At 59.5% G+C, this 17,761-nt stretch overlaps 3 protein-coding genes across 3 annotated transcripts in view; all 3 read right to left on the bottom strand.

The window, feature by feature from the left end:
* LOC132320358 (dynactin subunit 2-like) overlaps positions 1–10,015 on the bottom strand; it is a 197,292-nt gene extending 187,277 nt beyond the window's left edge. Inside the window, exons 1-3 of the mRNA XM_059832640.1 lie at positions 9,865–10,015; positions 8,672–8,866; positions 8,499–8,560 (exon numbers count right to left, since the gene is read on the bottom strand). Coding sequence (XP_059688623.1) covers positions 8,499–8,560; positions 8,672–8,866; positions 9,865–10,015 — 408 coding nt within the window. The remainder of the gene's footprint in view (positions 1–8,498; positions 8,561–8,671; positions 8,867–9,864) is intronic.
* LOC132320381 (molybdate-anion transporter-like) lies at positions 2,696–4,068 on the bottom strand. Its single transcript, XM_059832676.1, is given in 3 exon segments — positions 2,696–3,320; positions 3,322–3,968; positions 3,970–4,068. Coding segments are annotated over 3 exon segments (1,371 nt in total).
* Positions 10,016–10,739: 724 nt separating the features above from the next.
* Positions 10,740–17,659, bottom strand: LOC132320357 (electroneutral sodium bicarbonate exchanger 1-like). Its single transcript, XM_059832639.1, has 14 exons — positions 17,464–17,659; positions 17,020–17,088; positions 16,457–16,542; positions 16,187–16,320; positions 15,324–15,569; positions 15,116–15,221; positions 14,755–14,762; positions 14,601–14,643; positions 13,803–13,916; positions 13,293–13,454; positions 12,451–12,702; positions 11,743–11,811; positions 11,022–11,195; positions 10,740–10,922 (listed from the first exon to the last, which is right to left on the bottom strand). Exons 1-14 carry the CDS (start codon positions 17,657–17,659, stop codon positions 10,740–10,742), a joined length of 1,842 nt encoding a protein of 613 aa, XP_059688622.1.
* Between the last annotated feature and the right edge of the window lie 102 nt (positions 17,660–17,761).

The raw sequence follows: 17,761 nt of genomic DNA, 5'->3' as shown, positions 1-17,761 counted from the left end.
AGTCACGGATTGCTCTGTAAAATATTTATTGCAGGACTGATCCTTGCGAGATTAATATCTCGGAGGAAGTGTTGAAAACGAGCGTGTGGAAGGCTCTCACTATGAACACAGAAACAGTCTGAATCCCGGGAGGAAAGAGGTAAAGGTTTGCATGTGAACGTGACCGTGCTCCTCTGCAAGCGACGGCTCATGCCTACAGTTTTCCCGTGCTTCGGCAGGCAGTACCGAGCAAACGGCCCGTCCCTGGGAACAGGCAGCGAGGACCGTGGCATGCAAACCAGCTCGTCACTGCCAGGGTGGTCCCACGAACAGGGTTGAACCAGCAGCAGCCGGCAGGTCTTCCACTGATGGTGCTCTCCCTCTTTTTGTCTTTTTTCCCCCCAGTTTTGCTATTTAGGAGCCTCGGCTTTGAAGGGGAGGAGTGAGAACGTGACTCAGGGACGTGCCAACGCAGAGACGGGGAGATACCGCTGTTTTCCAGTTGGAGGATTCCCATTAAAGCCATGTCGATGTTTTCAGTTCTCCTTGGTGTGCTTCAGGCATTCGGTATCTCTAGACCAGCAAACTGAGGTGTACGTGCCAGTCAATGGGAGTTCGGTGTCGTGAAGTTCCCGTGTGTACGTGCGTGTGGTGGTGTGGGTTTGTAGTGGTAGAGGGACTGCTGCCGCTTTATCATTCAGTGCTGTTTTCCTTCCTTTTACCTCCCTGGCACTCTGTAGTTTTTTCTTCTCCCCTGTCCTTGCAAAGTCTCTTCTCTCCCAGGGTGGGATGAGCCGGGAGGAAAGCGGCAAGATGCCTTTTCCTTCTCCTTTCCCCTGCCGCTATGCAGGAAGAAGCTGTGAAGCAGAGATGGCTCTCGTGCTCTCTTGAGGTTTTGGGGCGGGGGGTCGTTGGGCTGTGGTGTCAGCCCAGGCAGATGCGGTCGAGTCGGCTGGCCGTGGAGCCTGGGAGGAGAGGACAAGCCAGAAGAAAAGGTCCCCTTGCAGCCCTGCATCTTGCTGTGGGCTCAGCACGTGCTCCAGGCTCTCGGCGTCTGCAACTGGTGCCTCGTGCCCAGCTGGGACGGGTGCACGAGCCCTCCTGCCATCGGCTTGTCCCATCCGCTGCGGGAGCCTTTTCGTGCATGAAGCCAACCCCAAATGCCAAGGGCAAACGGGTGGGGAAAAGAAACTACAGAATTGCTCTGTAAGGAAGAAAGGGGTACATCCTCAAGCAGGGCCAAAATCAGACGGCTTTTACGGGATGGGGTTTTGCAAGCTGTAGGTTGACTTTTGCCAGCGTGGCATGGTGACTGTCGGAGGGGACAGCTGCTGTCCTGCAGCGCCGTGGGAGCGGTTCCCGAGAAAAGGGAGGCGGAAGCAGCTGAAGGAGTTGAAGCCTTAGGCCGCAAGAGCTGAGCAGCTCCGGGTATTCCAAAGTATTTTTCCAACCGTGTCCCCGCCTGGCCAGGGAAGTCAGTGGAGGAGGTGGTGCGTCTGGCTCCCTCTGTATAGTGTGGTGGAGGTGAGGAAAGGATTAAGGAAGAGAGAGGTCAGAGGAAGGAGGAGGGGAGTGTGTGTGGGGCTGTGCTGAGGGTGGGGTTTGGAGTAAGTGGAGGGAGAGGCTGGGGAAGAGCCCCAGGCCGGAGCTGGAAGCCAAGGGAAGGTGATGTCCCTCTGGGAGAATTAAGGGCTCGGCCTCTGGGTTGGACCTGGGGATGGGGTGCTGGGTGGTACAGGTATAATTGGGGGTCATGAGTGGGGGTAGGGGTCCCTCTCCGGAGGCAGCCAGCTCAAGCTGTCACCCAAGAACTCCTCAAAGAGGAATGGGAAACCTTCCCTGGGACTCTGCCTTCTCAGCGGGATCCCAGGGTCGGCCCCTGTTAGGGTGGCCAGCGTGTGTAAATCCCTAACAGCGTGCAGGGACCTCCCCCTGCAACGGGCATGGGTGTGCAAGGGCCCCCGTGCAACGGACACAGGTGTGCAAGGACCCCTGTGTAACAGGCGTGGATGTGCAGGGACCCCTGTGCAACGGGGGGCTGGTGGTGTGCCTGCAGGGAGCGTGCAACGGGTGCTGGTGGCCAGGGACCAGCGCACAACAGCTTTACGGCGTGCAAGGACGCCCGTGCAATGGGGATTGGGCGTGCAAGGACGCCTGTGCCCCAGGAGTGCAGGACCGGCGCGCAAGAAGGCTGCCGGTGTGCAGCGAGGTGCCGGGATCACTGCCCACTGCAGCGCTGGCACACGGGGAAGCATGCGAGGGGGTGCGTGCGGATCGTCATGCAACGAGGCGCTGGGAGGCGGCTCTGTGTCGAGCGGGACGGCCACATGTTGGCGCAACAGAAATGCTGGCGGATGCAGAAACTCCCCCGCGCACCAGGAACAGTTCTGCAAGCGTGGCTCCGCACAACACTGCTCGGAACAAAGTTCCAGTGTGCAACTTGCATGCGCGCAGACCCCCGTGTCGGGCAGGGGGGCAGATCTGGAGCAGGTTCCCCCAAAAAACCCTGGGGGGAGGATGGGGATCTACAGAAACACACTTCATTTTGGTTTGTTTTTTAAAAAAGAGAGAAGACACCTCCCCGCGTGCTTGCGACCCTCCTGCCACCACGGAGGTGGTGGGGATGAGGCCATTTTGGGGGTCATCAGCCACCCGTGGGGGGCCACTCACCCTGTAGCAGCAGGTCAGGGTGTCCCAACGTCCCCTCCACAGTCCCTCAGGGGGTGACACCCGTCGCGGGACCCCGCCACAGCTCAGGGGCAGCATCGGCCTGTCCCGGCAGCGCAGGCAGGCGGAGCTCGGCGTCGTGGCGGCTGAGGGCGAAGAGGCGGCCGAAGGCCAGCAGCGCCAGCAGCGCGACACCTGCGCAGATGCCAAACATGCTCCAGGTGCCCGTCTGACGGTTGCTGTCATGGAGAACCAGTAAGTCCAGACAGGCCAGTAAGTTCAGGGGGAGGCGAAACCAGTTCATGACCCCCAGGCGATCCTTCTCCGGCACCACTTTCCGTCGGAGGAAACCCATGGCCAGGAAGTAGAGCCCGCAGGAGAGTTCGATGAGGAGGAAGGCGAGGAAGGACTCGGCGGGGCTCTCCTGGCCGGGGCTGGTGGAGAAGGTGAGCATGAAGAGGGAGAAGAAAACCAGGAGGACGGTGAGGGAGAGGAGGTGGACGGGCTGGAGGTGGTACCTCTTGGAGACGGCCAGGCAGTAGAGCGAGGAGCCCAGCATGCTGGCGGCCATGAAGCCGGAGAAGACGATGCCCAAGGGAGCGCTGTGGGGATCCAGGATGGGTGTCCAGAGGAAGATGAAGATGTAGGTGATGCTTTCAAACAGAGCCTGGATGCTGCTGGTCGGAGAGGAGGCACTTCAAACCGTCGCCGCAGGTTTTGGAGAAAGCTCGTTTCTTCCCGTAGTTTTCATCCCAATTTTTCACGGCCAAGACCCCCGACAGCACCAGGAGGGGGGTGGAGACCATGAACGGGGCCACCGGGCCCAACCCCAACCACTTGGCGAAGAAATTGGCCACCCCCCCAGCCCCCACGGCGATGACGTTGTTCCAAAATGCCACTCGGGAAAAGGTGATGGTGATCCACTCGGTCGGAAAATCGTACCGCTCCACGTGCTCCTGGACGTACTACGCCTCAAAGGCAGAGAAGAGCAATGCCGTGGACAAGCCCCCTAAAACCCTCCCTGCCGCCAGCACCAGATAATCCCGGGAGAGTTTGGCCAAACAACAAATCAAGTAGGTCAAGGAAAAGAGGACGCAGGATTTTTTCCGACCCAATCGAGCTACTAAAGAAGAGGAAACCAACCGGAAAAGGACGCTGGAGGCAAAACCGCAGATGTAGAGGATGGTGATCTGTCCCTCCAGGAAGCGGTAGTGCTGGTAGAGTTTGTAGAGGTAGGGTCCCTGCAGCCAGTCGGCGGCCAGTGCCGGCAGGTAGACGCAGTAGTAGCCACGCTGGAAGCGGCGGAAGGCCGGGTTGGCGTGGTGAGGGGCGGCAGGGGGGGCGGGAGCGGCAGGCGGCCAGCTCCAGCGCCAGGCAGGCGGCCTGGAGGAGGGCGCAGGCGGCGTAGGAGGCGAGGAGCATGGCGGAGGGGAAATCACCGGCATCACCGGCGTTGGGGGGGGCTGCGGAGGTCCTGCGGGGAGGGGTAAGAGTGGGGGTCAGTGGGTCTGCGGGTGGGTGGAGGCTCCTGGGGAAAGGTGTCCCCCCAGTCAGCCGCCCCCAGCTCACCCCAAAAGGCGCCTCAGGCTTCGTTGGCCCCCACTGATCCCCCGTCACCCGCCTGCCCCAGGCAGCCCCCTCCCCACTGAGCAGCTCCCCCCACCTGCCTCAGGGCCCCCCGATCACCCCCCATGGCCCCTATACATCCCCCCTGCAGTACCCCCCCAGCCTTGCCCTATATCCCCCCACAGTATCCCTCCACAGTATCCCCCTCCCCGGCCCTGCCCCATACATCCCCACGGCACAGCCCCCCACAGCCCCGCGCCCCATACAGCCGCACAAGGTGTCTCCCACCAGCCCCACAGCCCCAGGCCCCATAAGGCCTCTCTCAGGACCCCACAGACGTGGGTTGCCCACCCCACACGCTCCCCAGAGCCCCCCCACAACCCTATACGGCCCCACACACTCCTCCTGGACCCTCCATAGGCCCCACGCCCCGCCCCGTCCACACCTGCCCCTCAGCGGGGGGAGCAGCCGCGCGACAGAGCCTCCATGAACTGTTTCCGCCTGGCCCCATGACGCAAGGTGAGGAAGGCGGCAGTGGCTGGAGCCGGGAGAGGGAACCTGGGAGGGAGCGAGAGGCTGCTGGCAGCCCGAGGCGAGGCCAGGGAAGCCAAAGGCCGCCTCAACAGGCCCCCTCATCCTCCACGTGCTGCCCGCCGGCATGGCCACGAAAAGCCAACGGGGACGAGGAGCTGACCAGCCCTGTGCTCTTGGGCTGCCCTCGGCTGCGTTATGCAGGATGTGGACGCCGGGGATAGGTGTGCCCCCCCAAAACCCCCACCTCCCCAAAGACTCCCCGTGCCTTCTGGGCACCCCGATGGCCCCAAACACCCCACTTACTGCCCCCCGCCCCCGGACACCTCCAAACACCCTGGGCCCCTACAGGTACCCTGACTCCCACAATCACACAATCCCCCCGCACTCCCCAAATGCCTCCGACCCCCCCACGGGTCCCCTCTAACACCCGCCATTCCCCTGACACCCCCACTCTCCCCAAATTCCCCATTTACTGACCCACAGACCCCCGATCCCCTCAGATTCTGTGGATTCACTCAGACTCCCCCCGGATCTCCTCAGACCTCCCCTAACCCCATCAGACCCCCCCCAGATCCCCTTGACCCCCCTCATTCTCTCCTTCAACCCCTGATCCCTTCAGACACCCCAGCCCTGCCCCGATCTCTAGTAACAGACTGGGTTTGGGGGGGGCACAGGGGCCAGGTCACACGGTGGGGCTGCCCCCGGGGTGAGCTCCGCGCACCACCCTGCCTGGTTTGGGGGGTCACCTGCGCCCACGCGCTTCCGCACCTCCGCTTCCTTAACCTTCCCCGGCCGGCGGCTCTCCCGCCACGGGCACGGGCCTTGCTCCAGCCTTTCCCAGCCTCTCTCACCCAGCACTCCCGAAGGACGGTCGGACGGAGGGGACGGTCGGACGGAGGGGATGGTCAGCCAGAGGGGACAGCGGCAAAGGCGGCCTTCGGTGCCCCCACCACCGCCCCTCTGGTGTCCCCCAGTCCCGGCAGCCATCCCACCGCGGCTCCCTCATCCCAACAGCAGCACGGCCGGCAACTGCCCGCAGGCCTCAAACCGCCACCGCCGCGGCGACCCCCACCCCGGGGAAGCCCCCACATGGGTGGGGGCACAGCACCCATGCCAGGGGACGCGGCCGGGGGTCCGTCCCCAGGGCCCCCTCTCCACGCTGGGGGCTCCCGCCGCCCCCCGTTACCTCAGCCCCGGGGGTGGCGCAGCGCCGGGGCCAGGGCTGCTCAGGCTTCCTTTGGCGCCAGGTTCTCCCTCACCAAAAACCACCTTCCCCCCTCCCCGGCCCCCCGGACCGGCAACCACCATGTCCGACGGACTGGGGGGACCACGCACCATTAAAAGATGCATTTAGACCCCGGCAGCTGGGCCCCGCTCCTGCCCCACAGCCCGAAGGAGATGCCGACATGGAGGCACTTTGAGCTGAGCTGTTTATTGGGGGAAATCGGGGGGGGCACGGGGACCCCCACCCCGGGGTGGGGAGGCCCCTCCAGCCCCCAGGCTGTGCAGGGGGGCAGAGCCAGGGTATTTACAAGCCGGGGCTGGGCCCTGCGGGGGGAGGGAGGGATTCCCGGGGGGGCGCAGGGCCCGGCGGGGGTCAGAGAGGCGGGGGGGGCCTCCCGGGTGCTCTCACTTCTGCAGCCGCTTGATGCGGGCGTCGATGTCCGCAAAGTTGTCCTCTACGATAGCCAGGTTTTCCTTCATTGTCTTCTGCACCTGGGGGAAGTGGGGAAGGGGGTGAGCAGGGGGGGCAGGACAGGGACCCCACTCCGCCCCAGCGGGTGCTGGCGGGACCCACCTCCGCCAGCAGCACCGTGTTGTCCTTGAGAGCACCGGCTATCTCCTGCTGCGTGGTGTCCAAGTGCACGAGGACCTGCCCGAACTGCGTGGCTGGGAGGGAGGAGAAAGCCCAGTGCCGGGGGGGGAGCAGTGTCCCCTCCCCGCCCCGAGATCACAGAATCACCACACTTAGAAAAGACCTGTCAGATCATCAAGTCCAACCCCCACCCCACCCCCACCATGCCCACTAAACCATGTCCCGCAGTGCCACGTCCACACGTTCCTTGAACACCTCCAGGGATGGTGACTCCACCACCTCCCTGGGCAGCCTCTGCCAGTGCTTCACCACTCTCTCAGTGGAGAAATTTTTCCTAACATCCAGCCTGACCCTCCCCTGGTGCAACTTGAGGCCCTTTCCTCTTGTCCTGTCGCTTGTCACTTGGGAGAAGAGACCAACACCCACCTCCCCACAACCCCCTTTCAGGTAGTTGTGGAGAGCGATGAGGTCTCCCCTCAGCCCCCTCTTCTCCAGACTGAACAGCCCAGCTCCCTCAGCCGCTCCTCATCAGACTTGTGCTCCAGACCCCTCACCAGCTCCATCGCCCTTCTCTGGACACGCTCCAGCACCTCAATGTCCTTCTTGGAGTGAGGGGCCCAAAACTCAACACAGGATTCGAGGTGCAGCCTCACCAGAGCCGAGTACAGGGACACGATCCCCTCCCTGCTGCTGCTGGCCACACCATTTCTGATACAGGCCAGGATGCCGGTGGCCTTCTTGGCCACCTGGGCACACTGCTGGCTCATACTCAGCCGGCTGTCGACCAGCACCCCCAGGTCCTTTTCCGCCAGGCAGCTTTCCAGCCACTCGTCCCCAGGCCTGCAGCGTTCCATAGGGTGGTTGTAACCCAAGCGCAGGACCCAGCACTTGGCCTGGTTGAACCTCATACAATTGGCCTCAGCCCATCGATCCGGCCTGGCCAGAGCCCTCTGCAGAGCCTTCCCACCCTCAACAGATCCACACTCCCACCCAACCTGGGGTCATCTGCAAACTTGCTGAGGGAGCGCTCGATCCCCTCATCCACCCAGCGGGAGATGTCCCCGCTCACACCACGCCACTGTCCCCGACACCCCTCCAGCCCCTCACCTTGCTCGTGCAGGTCCCCGAGGGTCACCAGCCTCTGCACAACATCAGGCAGGGTGCTGGCCACGGGGTCCCAGCGCTGCATCGTCTCATAGATCTGGTGGATCTGCGGGATGGGGCGGGGCCGGCACAGTCTGCAGGGGGGGCCCCACATAGCCCCCGCCACGCTGGGCTTGCCTTTGGGGCCCCCCCCCCACCAGCTCTTACCTTGCTCTGCGTGTCGGCATCTTGCACCGCTGCCTTGTGCTTGGCAATTTCATTCACCTTCCCCAGGACACTCTGGGGAGGGGGCAGCGGATGGGAGACCCCAAAACCAGCAGTGCCCACCCCCAGTTTCACAGACGCGGCCAGAGCTGTCCCGGGGATCTCCCACGGCCCCGGCACACCCACCGCGCGGTTCCCTCCTTCCGCCCCCCCTCACCTGCAGCCGGGCCTCCACTTGGTCCAGCACGGCCACGTCCAGGATGTTGACCTTGGCCTGCAGGACCTGCACGGTCTCCTGGAGGGGGACAGCAGGGCGAGGGGGGACATGGCAGTACCCTGGGACCATCCCCCCCAAGTCCTACGGCCACGGCGTGGGGGGACAGGGACCCGGCACACCCCCCAGCCCCTGCCTGACTCACCACAAGGCTGCTGCCCTTCAGCCCGACCAACAGCGGGTTCTGCTTGAGCAGGGGGCTGGGCCAGATGACCTCCAGAGCTCCCTTCCCACCTCCAGCCTTCTGAGACTCTCTGTGAGTTGCGGCCCCGGGCAGGGACGTCACCGCGGGCTGAGTGGGGACGAGGGACAAGGCACCGGGGTGGCTCACATGCCCACGCGCTCTGGACTCACCATTTCATACTCCCCCGACTCGTAGCCCGTTGTCCTGCTCTTGCTGATGCTGTCAGAGAAATCTGCAAGAGGAAGAGCAGGCTCTCACCCCAAAATACCCAGGGTGGCTGTGCCCTCCCTGGGCTCAGCTTGGGCTCCCCACGGCCCACCCCTCCCCAAACCCCCTGGCTCACCCACTCCCTTGGTGCCCAGGCGCTTGTCCCTGAACTTCTCGTAAGCGGCGTTGGGGTTGATGATGAGGTGCTCCACGCTGCTGCTGGTGAGCTCCTCCTGCACACAACGCTCGGCGTTAGGGACGAGGCAGCCGCGAGGCTTTCTCGGCGCAGCTGCCGCCTCCCTGCAGCGCCGGCGGCCGTCCGGGGTCAGCGCTGGAGACGGAATGGACAGTAACAGGCAGGGGATGAAGGTGGCCCCGTCCTCCCCCGGAGAGGGGCACAGCCCCCACGGACTGACACACAGGGACAGAACTCAGCAAAGGGTCTGGCCAGGGCAGCGGGGGCTGTCCAGGACGCGGCGTGTCCCCAGGGCCTGGCGCGGGGACATCGGACCCCTGGCCTGGCCCGGTGGGCGGGAAAACCCCCCTGAGGGCCTGGCAGCGGGGCCAGAGGAGCATGTGTACCCCGAGGCTTGAGACCTTTCAGCAGCCCCAACACCAGTATCAGGAAATCTGCTGCTGAGCCCATTCGTGTCATGGGCAGCCGGGGCGGCTCCCGGACCAGCAGGGCTGGAATCGCCCCACGGCTGCGTTTTGAGGTGGCTCCCACCACCCGGGGGACATCGGGGGGGCTGCGGGACTACAACCCCTCCGAGACCAAAGGGGCCTTGGCCGGAGCCTGGCAGGGCGACTGCAGGCCCTGAGTCTGGGCTCTCCTCGCTCCCCGACGCGCTCGAGGGGCCCCGACCCAGCAGGACCCTGCGGGAGGCACCCGAAGGACACCCACATCTGCCGCCCTGCGCCACGGCAGCCCCTCTCCAGCCCGTGCACCCAGACGTGGCCTGAAGCGCTTTCGGGGAGTCCTGGCACGCTGCGGATGGACAAGAAGGCGCAACAGCAGCGGGAGCAGCACTAGCAGCGTTAGGGGGGGCCGTCCGGCTGGGGGAGGCAGCGGCGAGCGCCCGTGAGCAGAGCGCAGGGTTACGGCGGCCGACGGACGGGCTCTTACCAGCTCCTTGCGTTTCCCAGAGGTGAGAAAGTCAGAGCAAGGTTAGGAGGAGATGGGGGGAAGAGAGAGACAAAAATCGCGTTAGAAGGTTTGTCCCATGCACGGCCCGCCGTCACCCACGTCCCTGCGCCGAGGCTGCTGCCGGGGCGGCCCCGCCGGCCCTGCGCAAGGGCTCAGGAGCCATGCGGGACGCGGGGGCCGACAGCGCAGAGGCAAGGGCAGCGGCGCGGGCAGCGGCTGCGAGAGCGCGGCAGTCTGGACTGGGTAGCGGACGCGCTGCTCGCAGCCACCGCGAGGAGTGGTCAAGGTGCCCAGAGAAAGCGTGGGAGCAGGACGGGGGTAGGAGGGAGGCATCGGCAGCCATCCGGGAGGGCAAAGCCCCGATGCCGGTCCCTGCAGGGGCACGAGCTGTCCCCGCCTTAGCAGCCAGCCCTGTGCGGTGCTGGCAGCATGGATGGGGGCTCAGCGTGGCCCCTCTCGCCTGCCCGTGTCCTGCCCAGCCCCGCAGCGTGCTGCAAAGCCTGGCGGGACGGGCTGCGGCGGGATGGCAGCGACCAGCCCTGGGCAGCACCCCTCTGCGCAGGCAGCAGCACTGACTGGGGGGGCACGAGCCCGGTGGGGCAGGAGCGCGGTGGGGCTGAGACCCACTGTGGGGGGCCAGGGCATCCCTGGGGGTCCTGAAGGACAAGGAGGGCAGCGCATGCAGTCAGGCAGGGCAGATGCAAAGCGGGCAAGGGAGAGCAGGGAGGCGGCAAAAACATTGCATGCTGCCCTCTCCTTCTGACTCGTGGCACCTTTAGCTATTAGCGCAGCAGGGTAAAGACCTTTCACTCTGAATTTTTTTGGGGGGGGGGGTTAAAAACACTGTTACAAGCCAATCTTTCCATCATCATCATCATCATCTGTTATTATAAATGACTCATTTAAAAAATTATACCTCTATTCAAGTGTTAAGCTCACTGCTCATTCAGGGAAAAAAAAGGTTAAGATGTGGGATCCAGGCTATTAGTATCTGTTTCTTTTGAGTTCTGATCTTGCCCCAACATGTAAAGACAAGCTGTGCTAGAAACAGGCAATCTCACAGCCCGAGGGAGATGTCCAGCCCCGAGCGCCCAGCAAGCGTTACCTCTTCTTCATTGGCTTCGTTTTTGGCACCGTCCAACTTCTTCTTGCTCTCTGGCATAAGGTCATCCAGGAAGCTGAGCTCTCGCTTCGAGAAGCAGAAATCCATGGCTTTCCGGACAAATACAAGAGCCAAAACCTGCACGAATAAGAGGGAAGATGCGGTGAGGCCAGAGGTGGTGCTACATCTCACTCCAACGCGGCAAACATCCCTCTGCCGAGCGGCACCGCCTCTTACCATCATGGGAAAGACGATGGCGGCACGGGACACCTTGATGGCCCAGAGCAGGACGAGGCAGATCAGCTGGATCACGGTGAAGAAGTGCACCTTTCGCAAGGGGACGTGCCGCAGGTAGATGAAATCCGGCTGGTGTTTCGCCGGCATCCAAAACAGCTTCAAGCGATCGAAGAACTGCAAAATCAAAGTGGAAAAGTTGCCACCTTGGGACTGCGGAAAGCTTCTGGCCCTCTTGAGACGTGGAGGGAGTTTTCAGGATCTCGCTCGCCATGAGAAACCGTGGATCCCACTATGCTCCTCCTGGGAGCAGCACCCATTTTCCCTTCGCTCCAGCTAGAAACCAGCTTGCCCGTGAGAGCTGCCCACCCAAGTGCAATTATGCCACGTTATTCTATGATTAGCTTGTCTTGGCCCACTGAATCCCCCAGCAAGGATTTCCACCAGTGGTAGAAATTGCCTTCCCTGTGCACTCAACTCCCCCATTTTCACCTAACCAAACACTGGCCTGCCCTAACCTGTGTTTAAACAGGGAGCGCTCAACTTGCCCGGTCCTCCCAGCCCTATAGACCTCCTGTGCCTCCTCCAATCTTTTTCGTACACAAAATATTTTCATTGCTTGCTTTCCGAGAGGTTTTTTTCCCATGCCGCTGCTTTTTTCCTGCTTCTACGGAGATGAAATACCAGGCAGCGGACATGCTGCACGCTGTAAAAAAGTCCGTACCTGAATTTCTCCGAGCGACGACACGCCCATGTAGAGAAAGACGCCGTAAAGCACAGGCATTGGTATAAACTGAAAGAAAGAATGCAATCATTTATTTTTTTAAATTGCATTTTCAGTAGTACCACTCTCTTCTACAGGCACTGCCTCAAATTGCCTACAGCTTTCCAGTTTCCACAGGGTTAGAGACGTGTCGGATTTTAACCAGCAGAGCTTTTGTGCCTGCGAGTGAGCTAACGCTCTGCTTTAGGCTGAACGTTGGAGTTATCTTTCATCAGCAGAATCCTATCTTCCAGAAAGGTTGGAGGAAAACAGGCGACCATGCTACCATATGCCACGTTCTGTGACGGTAGAAAAACCTTTCTCCTTATTCTTGTAGCAACAAGCAAAAGCGACGTGCCTCCTTTTAGCCTAGCGAGGAGATTATCTTGTGGGAGGAACACGCAAGGAAGCCCATGGACATGATTTCAGTGTGTTTAGCTACTGGAACGGCTGTGCTGAGGCATTTGGGGGAGCAAATTGCCATCGATAACGTGCTGAACGGCTGGAAAGCGTAAGCGAGGAGGCTGCTTCCCACTGTGGGTCAAGCCCCAAGGTTTGGGATCACCTCCTCCTCCACTCCACAGCTGCTCGGGCCTGGAGAGAGGGGACTGGTTTTGGGTAACCTCCAAAAAGCTCGTGGCTGTTGGGTGTTTTGCATTTTCCTCTTACCTTTAACACAGAAGTGAAGAAGACAGAGCAGCCCATGAGCACAAAGATCATGGAGCCAGTGACTCTCTGCTCTCGTATCCCCAGAAACTTGGGTTGTTCTCCTGGAGCTGCGCACTCAGACTCGACTTTGAGGCTATTCACGTGGGTGATGGACAGGACGGTGGCAGCCACAAACCAGGGCAGCCCCATCACGGAGCACACCCCGAGCATCACGGCCACCATGAAAAGGTCCAGGTGGTACCCGCATCCTTTCTGCGGGAAGCAAAACAAGGAGATGAGCGTCCCACAGCACAAGAGCAAGGACAACGTCGCAAGTCAGGCTCAAACCCCGCTAGAGCGCAAGTCAACTTCTTGAGAATTTAAAACACGCCTCGGAAACAAATAAGGAGGTATCTGCTCTTTGTGCAAGCCCCTTGCATGAAAAGGTGGCAGGAGTTCAGACAAAGTGGGTTTGGTTGTGCGATAGCTACTTCTCAAAAGAAAAAAAAAGACCGGGTTTTTTCCTTCATAAAGAAATTTCCACCACTTGCAAGTAGGATGTGACTCTGAGTTATCCCTGGCAGCGCGTCAACACAATTCGATCCCCCATCCACTGCTGACATTTTAAAACAAAACCACGCTTCTCTATTGCTCCAAGATTAATTTGCTCCTCTGAAAGGCTGCTCATCTGAACTCCCTGTCGTTTGCTCCCTGTGTCATCATTAATGCAGGAGAGCATCCTGCCACGCAACCTGACGTTTTCCCAAACCAATGCCTTCCCAAAGCATTTGGAATAGGAGCTTCTCCCCGTGCCTGCAGCCCGGAGTGGGTTGGGGATGGGCTCATCTCTTGCAGCCCCTTACCTTCAGCCTGTGCTCCTTCCTGTTCACAATAACAGCAGTGATCTGCTGGTCCATGAAGATCAAGATGGTGCAGAGCAGAGCTGGGATGAGCGCAGCCAACACCGTCCACCAAGGGTTGGGTCCTACGGGGTTGATGAAGCACCCGCGGTCGTCTCTGGTAGGCTGCAACAAAGCACACACATCAGCATCATCTCCCAGCCCAGCCACCTCACTGGCTTTGCTTTTCCCCTCCATTCCCATGTCAGAGCACCTCCCAGCCCTGGCTTCACGTCACCCTGGGGTTCAGCACTGCCGCTGCCCTCTTTGCAAGCACCTACAGATACTTCTCCTGGAGGTATCTAGTTTTGGGGCTGTCTTCTCCTTTCCCGAAGGAAACGATGCGCTTGGAGGCAGAAGAGGAGATGGTCGCACCACCAGCATCTCCTCCGGACTCAGCCCTGTCCTGCCCCGGCATCACCTTGTGGCATCCCCAAGGGCTGAAACCAGCTCCCTGCCAAAACACCCCGTTACCTTGAACATATGGGGGACGTGGAGCTTCGGTGATGGGATCCCAATCATGAAGTCCATGAGCACCATGACGACGATGGTGAGGAAAACAGCAAAGTCGCTTACTGTGGACCGTACCTGGGGCAAGAAACCAGAGCTGAAGGGGGCGTCGCGAAGGGGGCCACAACATGACATGGAAAAGTGAGGGACGTCAACACCATTAAGACCGGTTAACAAAACCCCTCCATGCTGAGGACATGCAGCCAAATCCCTTGGTTAGATACCGTTGCTGTGTTTGTGCCTGTGAGATCTGGTGCCAGGCAATACAAAATGTTTAATTAGGTGGAAAAGGGTTGTCTTAATTGAAACCTTAAAAAAAAAATAAAATTACAAAAGAAGGAAGCAGATGTCTGCCACGACAGCCACGCTCACAGCTAAAACGGGAATAAGGCACTGAGGCATCATTTGTTCCTCAAAAGGAAGAAATAGTGTCGTTTGCTATGGCAGCTCCTCAGCTGAATCAGCCTTCCCCTTGAGCACATAATGCACAGAAGGTGAAAAAAAGTAACTGTGGAAGACCTGATTTCCCACTGCCTGAGCAAGAGATGGCTCCAGGACAGGTCGCCAGGCAGGTGGGAAATGCTACGATCCTTTTGCACTCATGGAAATGAGTGAGGGACGTCCACGCTGATGGAGAGCTTGGCCTTCAAGGTCAACGTTTCCCAGCTTGACCGAGTGGTGGCAAATACTGCTTAGTGCTCCAGAAAAGCCATTTTGGGAAATGAGCGTGGAGACTGCTGCTGGCCACCGTCTTCTACCTACTCTGGTTGGGAAGTATCGGCTGGTCTTAAACTTCTTCAGTAAGCTCGACAGCACAAAGGTGGAGAAGAAGAGGATGCAGCACCAGAAGAGGACGTCAGGCGTGTAGGGGCCATTGGGTCCACAGGCAGGTCCTTGAAACTCTCCGTGCAAATACCGACATTCCTGGAGAAACAGAGCATCAGGACACAAAGGCAGTGCACGTGCGGCAAGGAAACCTTGCATAACGAGGGGGTTATTTCTGCTGCCGGTCAGAAATATTGTCCTGCCACCGCGTTGAGGAGGCGGACAGTTATTACCCACGATGTTGGGCACAAGGTGGACTGGACAAGGTGGACGCTCCTTCCCAGGACCAAGCGGGTTAAAACCACCCATTAGATTTAAGCAATGACTTTTCAGAGCAGCACTAGCACAGCTGGAAGCCCATCACCACCTGAAGGGCTCCGACTTGTGCACCACGCGAATGCCCCTGGGCCCCGTGGCCGCGGCACGAGGAAGCAGTGGCTCGGGGCACTTACGGTCACCGTGAGGTTTTCCCAGGCGATGCCAGACACGTTGATCTTGTTGCTCTCCCAGAAACGCAGGGTTTCATTGCTGGGATGCGTCGGTGCCTCACACTTACAGCTGGGAGGAGAGAAGCCAAGACACGGGTAAGGGAGAGGCGATGCAGGTGCAGCCCTGAGCTCCTGCCAAGGGGCAGGGGCATTTTAGGAGGAAAAAACCCACTAGTCGATGGTGAGGAAGTCGAGCTGGCTGTGCATGTGCACAGGGTAGGTCTCCCGCAGGTGACTCAGCTTCTCTAGAGCCTCGTAGATGAAGATGAGGCAGATGAGGGAGGCGAAGGCTTCTTCGGTGAAGTGGGTGATGTAGCACACCAAAGAGCTGGCGTCGGTGGCCACCAGCACGATGCAGAAGAAGGCGGTCCACAGCCCGATGCATGCCCGCAGAGAGAGATAGGAGAGCGTGTACTCCCTGGGAAACCAAAATAAAACCAAGGGTGGAAAGGCCAGCAAGAGGCTCCAAGCTGGGGCTTAATGATAAATTTAAATTGCAATAAGGGTGGTTCATCTCACATCGAAGTCATCACAGCAGAAGGACTGTCATGGAAAATACCCATTTCACATGAAAAACTCCTACTTTTTCAATGAAATCATCCAAACTCACAACATTTCAGCAGTAGACTATTTGGCTACTTGAGCAAACTGTATTTCCACTTCCAGCAACAATCAGGCTAAAAAGTGCCTTGTTTTGTACTCAGAGGGAAGCAAATCTTCCCCCATTCCCAAACCAGAGTGATTTGTCTCCTCTTCCTTGTGCAGCCCATCTTGGGCATCCACATCCTTGTGGTTTCTCCTCCTCCAGCTGCTTCGCTTTAAGCCTAAAACCCCCAAATGACCCCATCCATCCTTCAGAGAGCCAGGGCTCTCGCACCATCACATACTAAAGCAGCAGCGTGCAGCATCTGTGACACACAAGACAACTTCAATCGAACAACTGCCGCTGAGAGAAATGAAAGACAAACATCTTTTCTCCATCCCCGCTGCCTTCTGAAGGCTCTCACAGCACCCGGCCGCAGCAACCAGCCTTACTTGCAGAATTTGTAGAGGATCTTCTCAAAGACGAGCACGGGTCCGGTGCTGCCGAGGATGGTGAGAGGTTGGCCAGCAAAGAGGGAAAACACCACGCCGGTCATGGAGGCGCCCAGCAGCGACTCCATGGCACTCTGTCTGGGGAAGAGAGGCAGCAGTGAGTACAGAAAGCATTAGGGGGAAAAAAAACCCAGAGCAAACTCACTGCAGCAAGGACTTTTGCATGAGTTTTATCCTCCCCCGTGCCACCCAACAGAGAGAGCTGCTCACTCTGTGGCCATCGGTCGCCTCCCCCAGCAGTCCCCCGAAGGTGATGACAGGGGACATGCAGGCACAGTAGAGGAAGAGGAAGGACGCTCAGAGGACAACCCATCTCGCATGCCCTAAGCAGTGCAATAAGCACTTGGCTAAACGCAAGATAATTTCCCCCAAATTTCCTGCTGGCAATGGCAGGAAGTATTCCCCCAAAAGGAAAAATCTGTCCATCGTGTTCCTTGTAATCCTCTCCTCCACGAGGCCCCCCATCCCCCATGGCACACCGCAGCCTGTTGCTTAAAGAGGACAAGTTTTACTGGCCCTGGCAATGCCACCACTGGGGACAGCGTGCTGGGGACCCCGGGGAGAAGGACGAGGTGCAGGATGCACCCCGGGTGGGATTTCAGCCTCCAGGATGTGGGGTGATGCAAACGTGCGTGTTTGCTTTGGGGTGCGAACGAAGGGTGGGCTATTTGGAGAGCTGCCGGCAGCGGGGACAGCAAACGCTCTTGCTCACTACTACAGAGACAGGGAGAGGTGAAGAAAGCCAAAAATGACCCAGAGATATCCCTTCTCACGTCGCACCTCATCCGTCGTGACAGTAGCCATGGACCTGCCGATCTCATGGTACTGATGGGCTTTTCCTTCTGGTCCAAGCAAAACAAACAGGAACCTGGGCAAGACAAACAAAAGGAGAGAGACGAACGTGTCATGGCTCAAAGAGCACCCAAGGAAATCCCTGGCAGCTCCCAGCCCAGAGCACGGCTCGAGAGGGGACACGGAGGCTCACCGACTCCGGTGATGAATTGGAAATTCATCAAAACCCATCGCAAATTTCATTTTGGGGCCAACTCTCATTCACGTTGGCCAATGGGTTTAAAAGCTACAGCAGGGAAGGGGGAAATGAAGGCAAGGAGACGTGGCTGGCAGAAACGTGCTGGCTCCCGCTGGCCTTGTTCCCTTGGGATGCCAAACTGATGCATGCCATCTGATGTTTTGTTGGGGGGGGTTGAAATAAAAACTTTGTGCTTCTCGTTCAGACCTTGTTGGGATGGGAACTTCCGTCATGCCCGAGAGGAGGACAGCCGGGGTCAGGCGGACAAATGCCACGATGGGCTGGCGAAGGAAATCCAGCTCTCCTACGAGCACGTTGGACGCTTCAGCCCCGCTGGGAATTTTCTTCATGAAGTGCAGCTCCGCCTGGGCACGACAAGCCATTTTCAGGCAATTACCCCAAAAGCAAAGCCCACAGCACCCTGCAGCTCCCTCTGCAGCCAAGGTTGCAACAGCAAATTCGTCCCTGAAGGCCTAAGAAAGCTA

This window comes from Gavia stellata, chromosome 35 (genome assembly GCF_030936135.1).
Source record: "Gavia stellata isolate bGavSte3 chromosome 35, bGavSte3.hap2, whole genome shotgun sequence".
NCBI lineage: Eukaryota > Metazoa > Chordata > Aves > Gaviiformes > Gaviidae > Gavia > Gavia stellata.
This window is presented reverse-complemented; position numbering and strand designations above follow the sequence as displayed.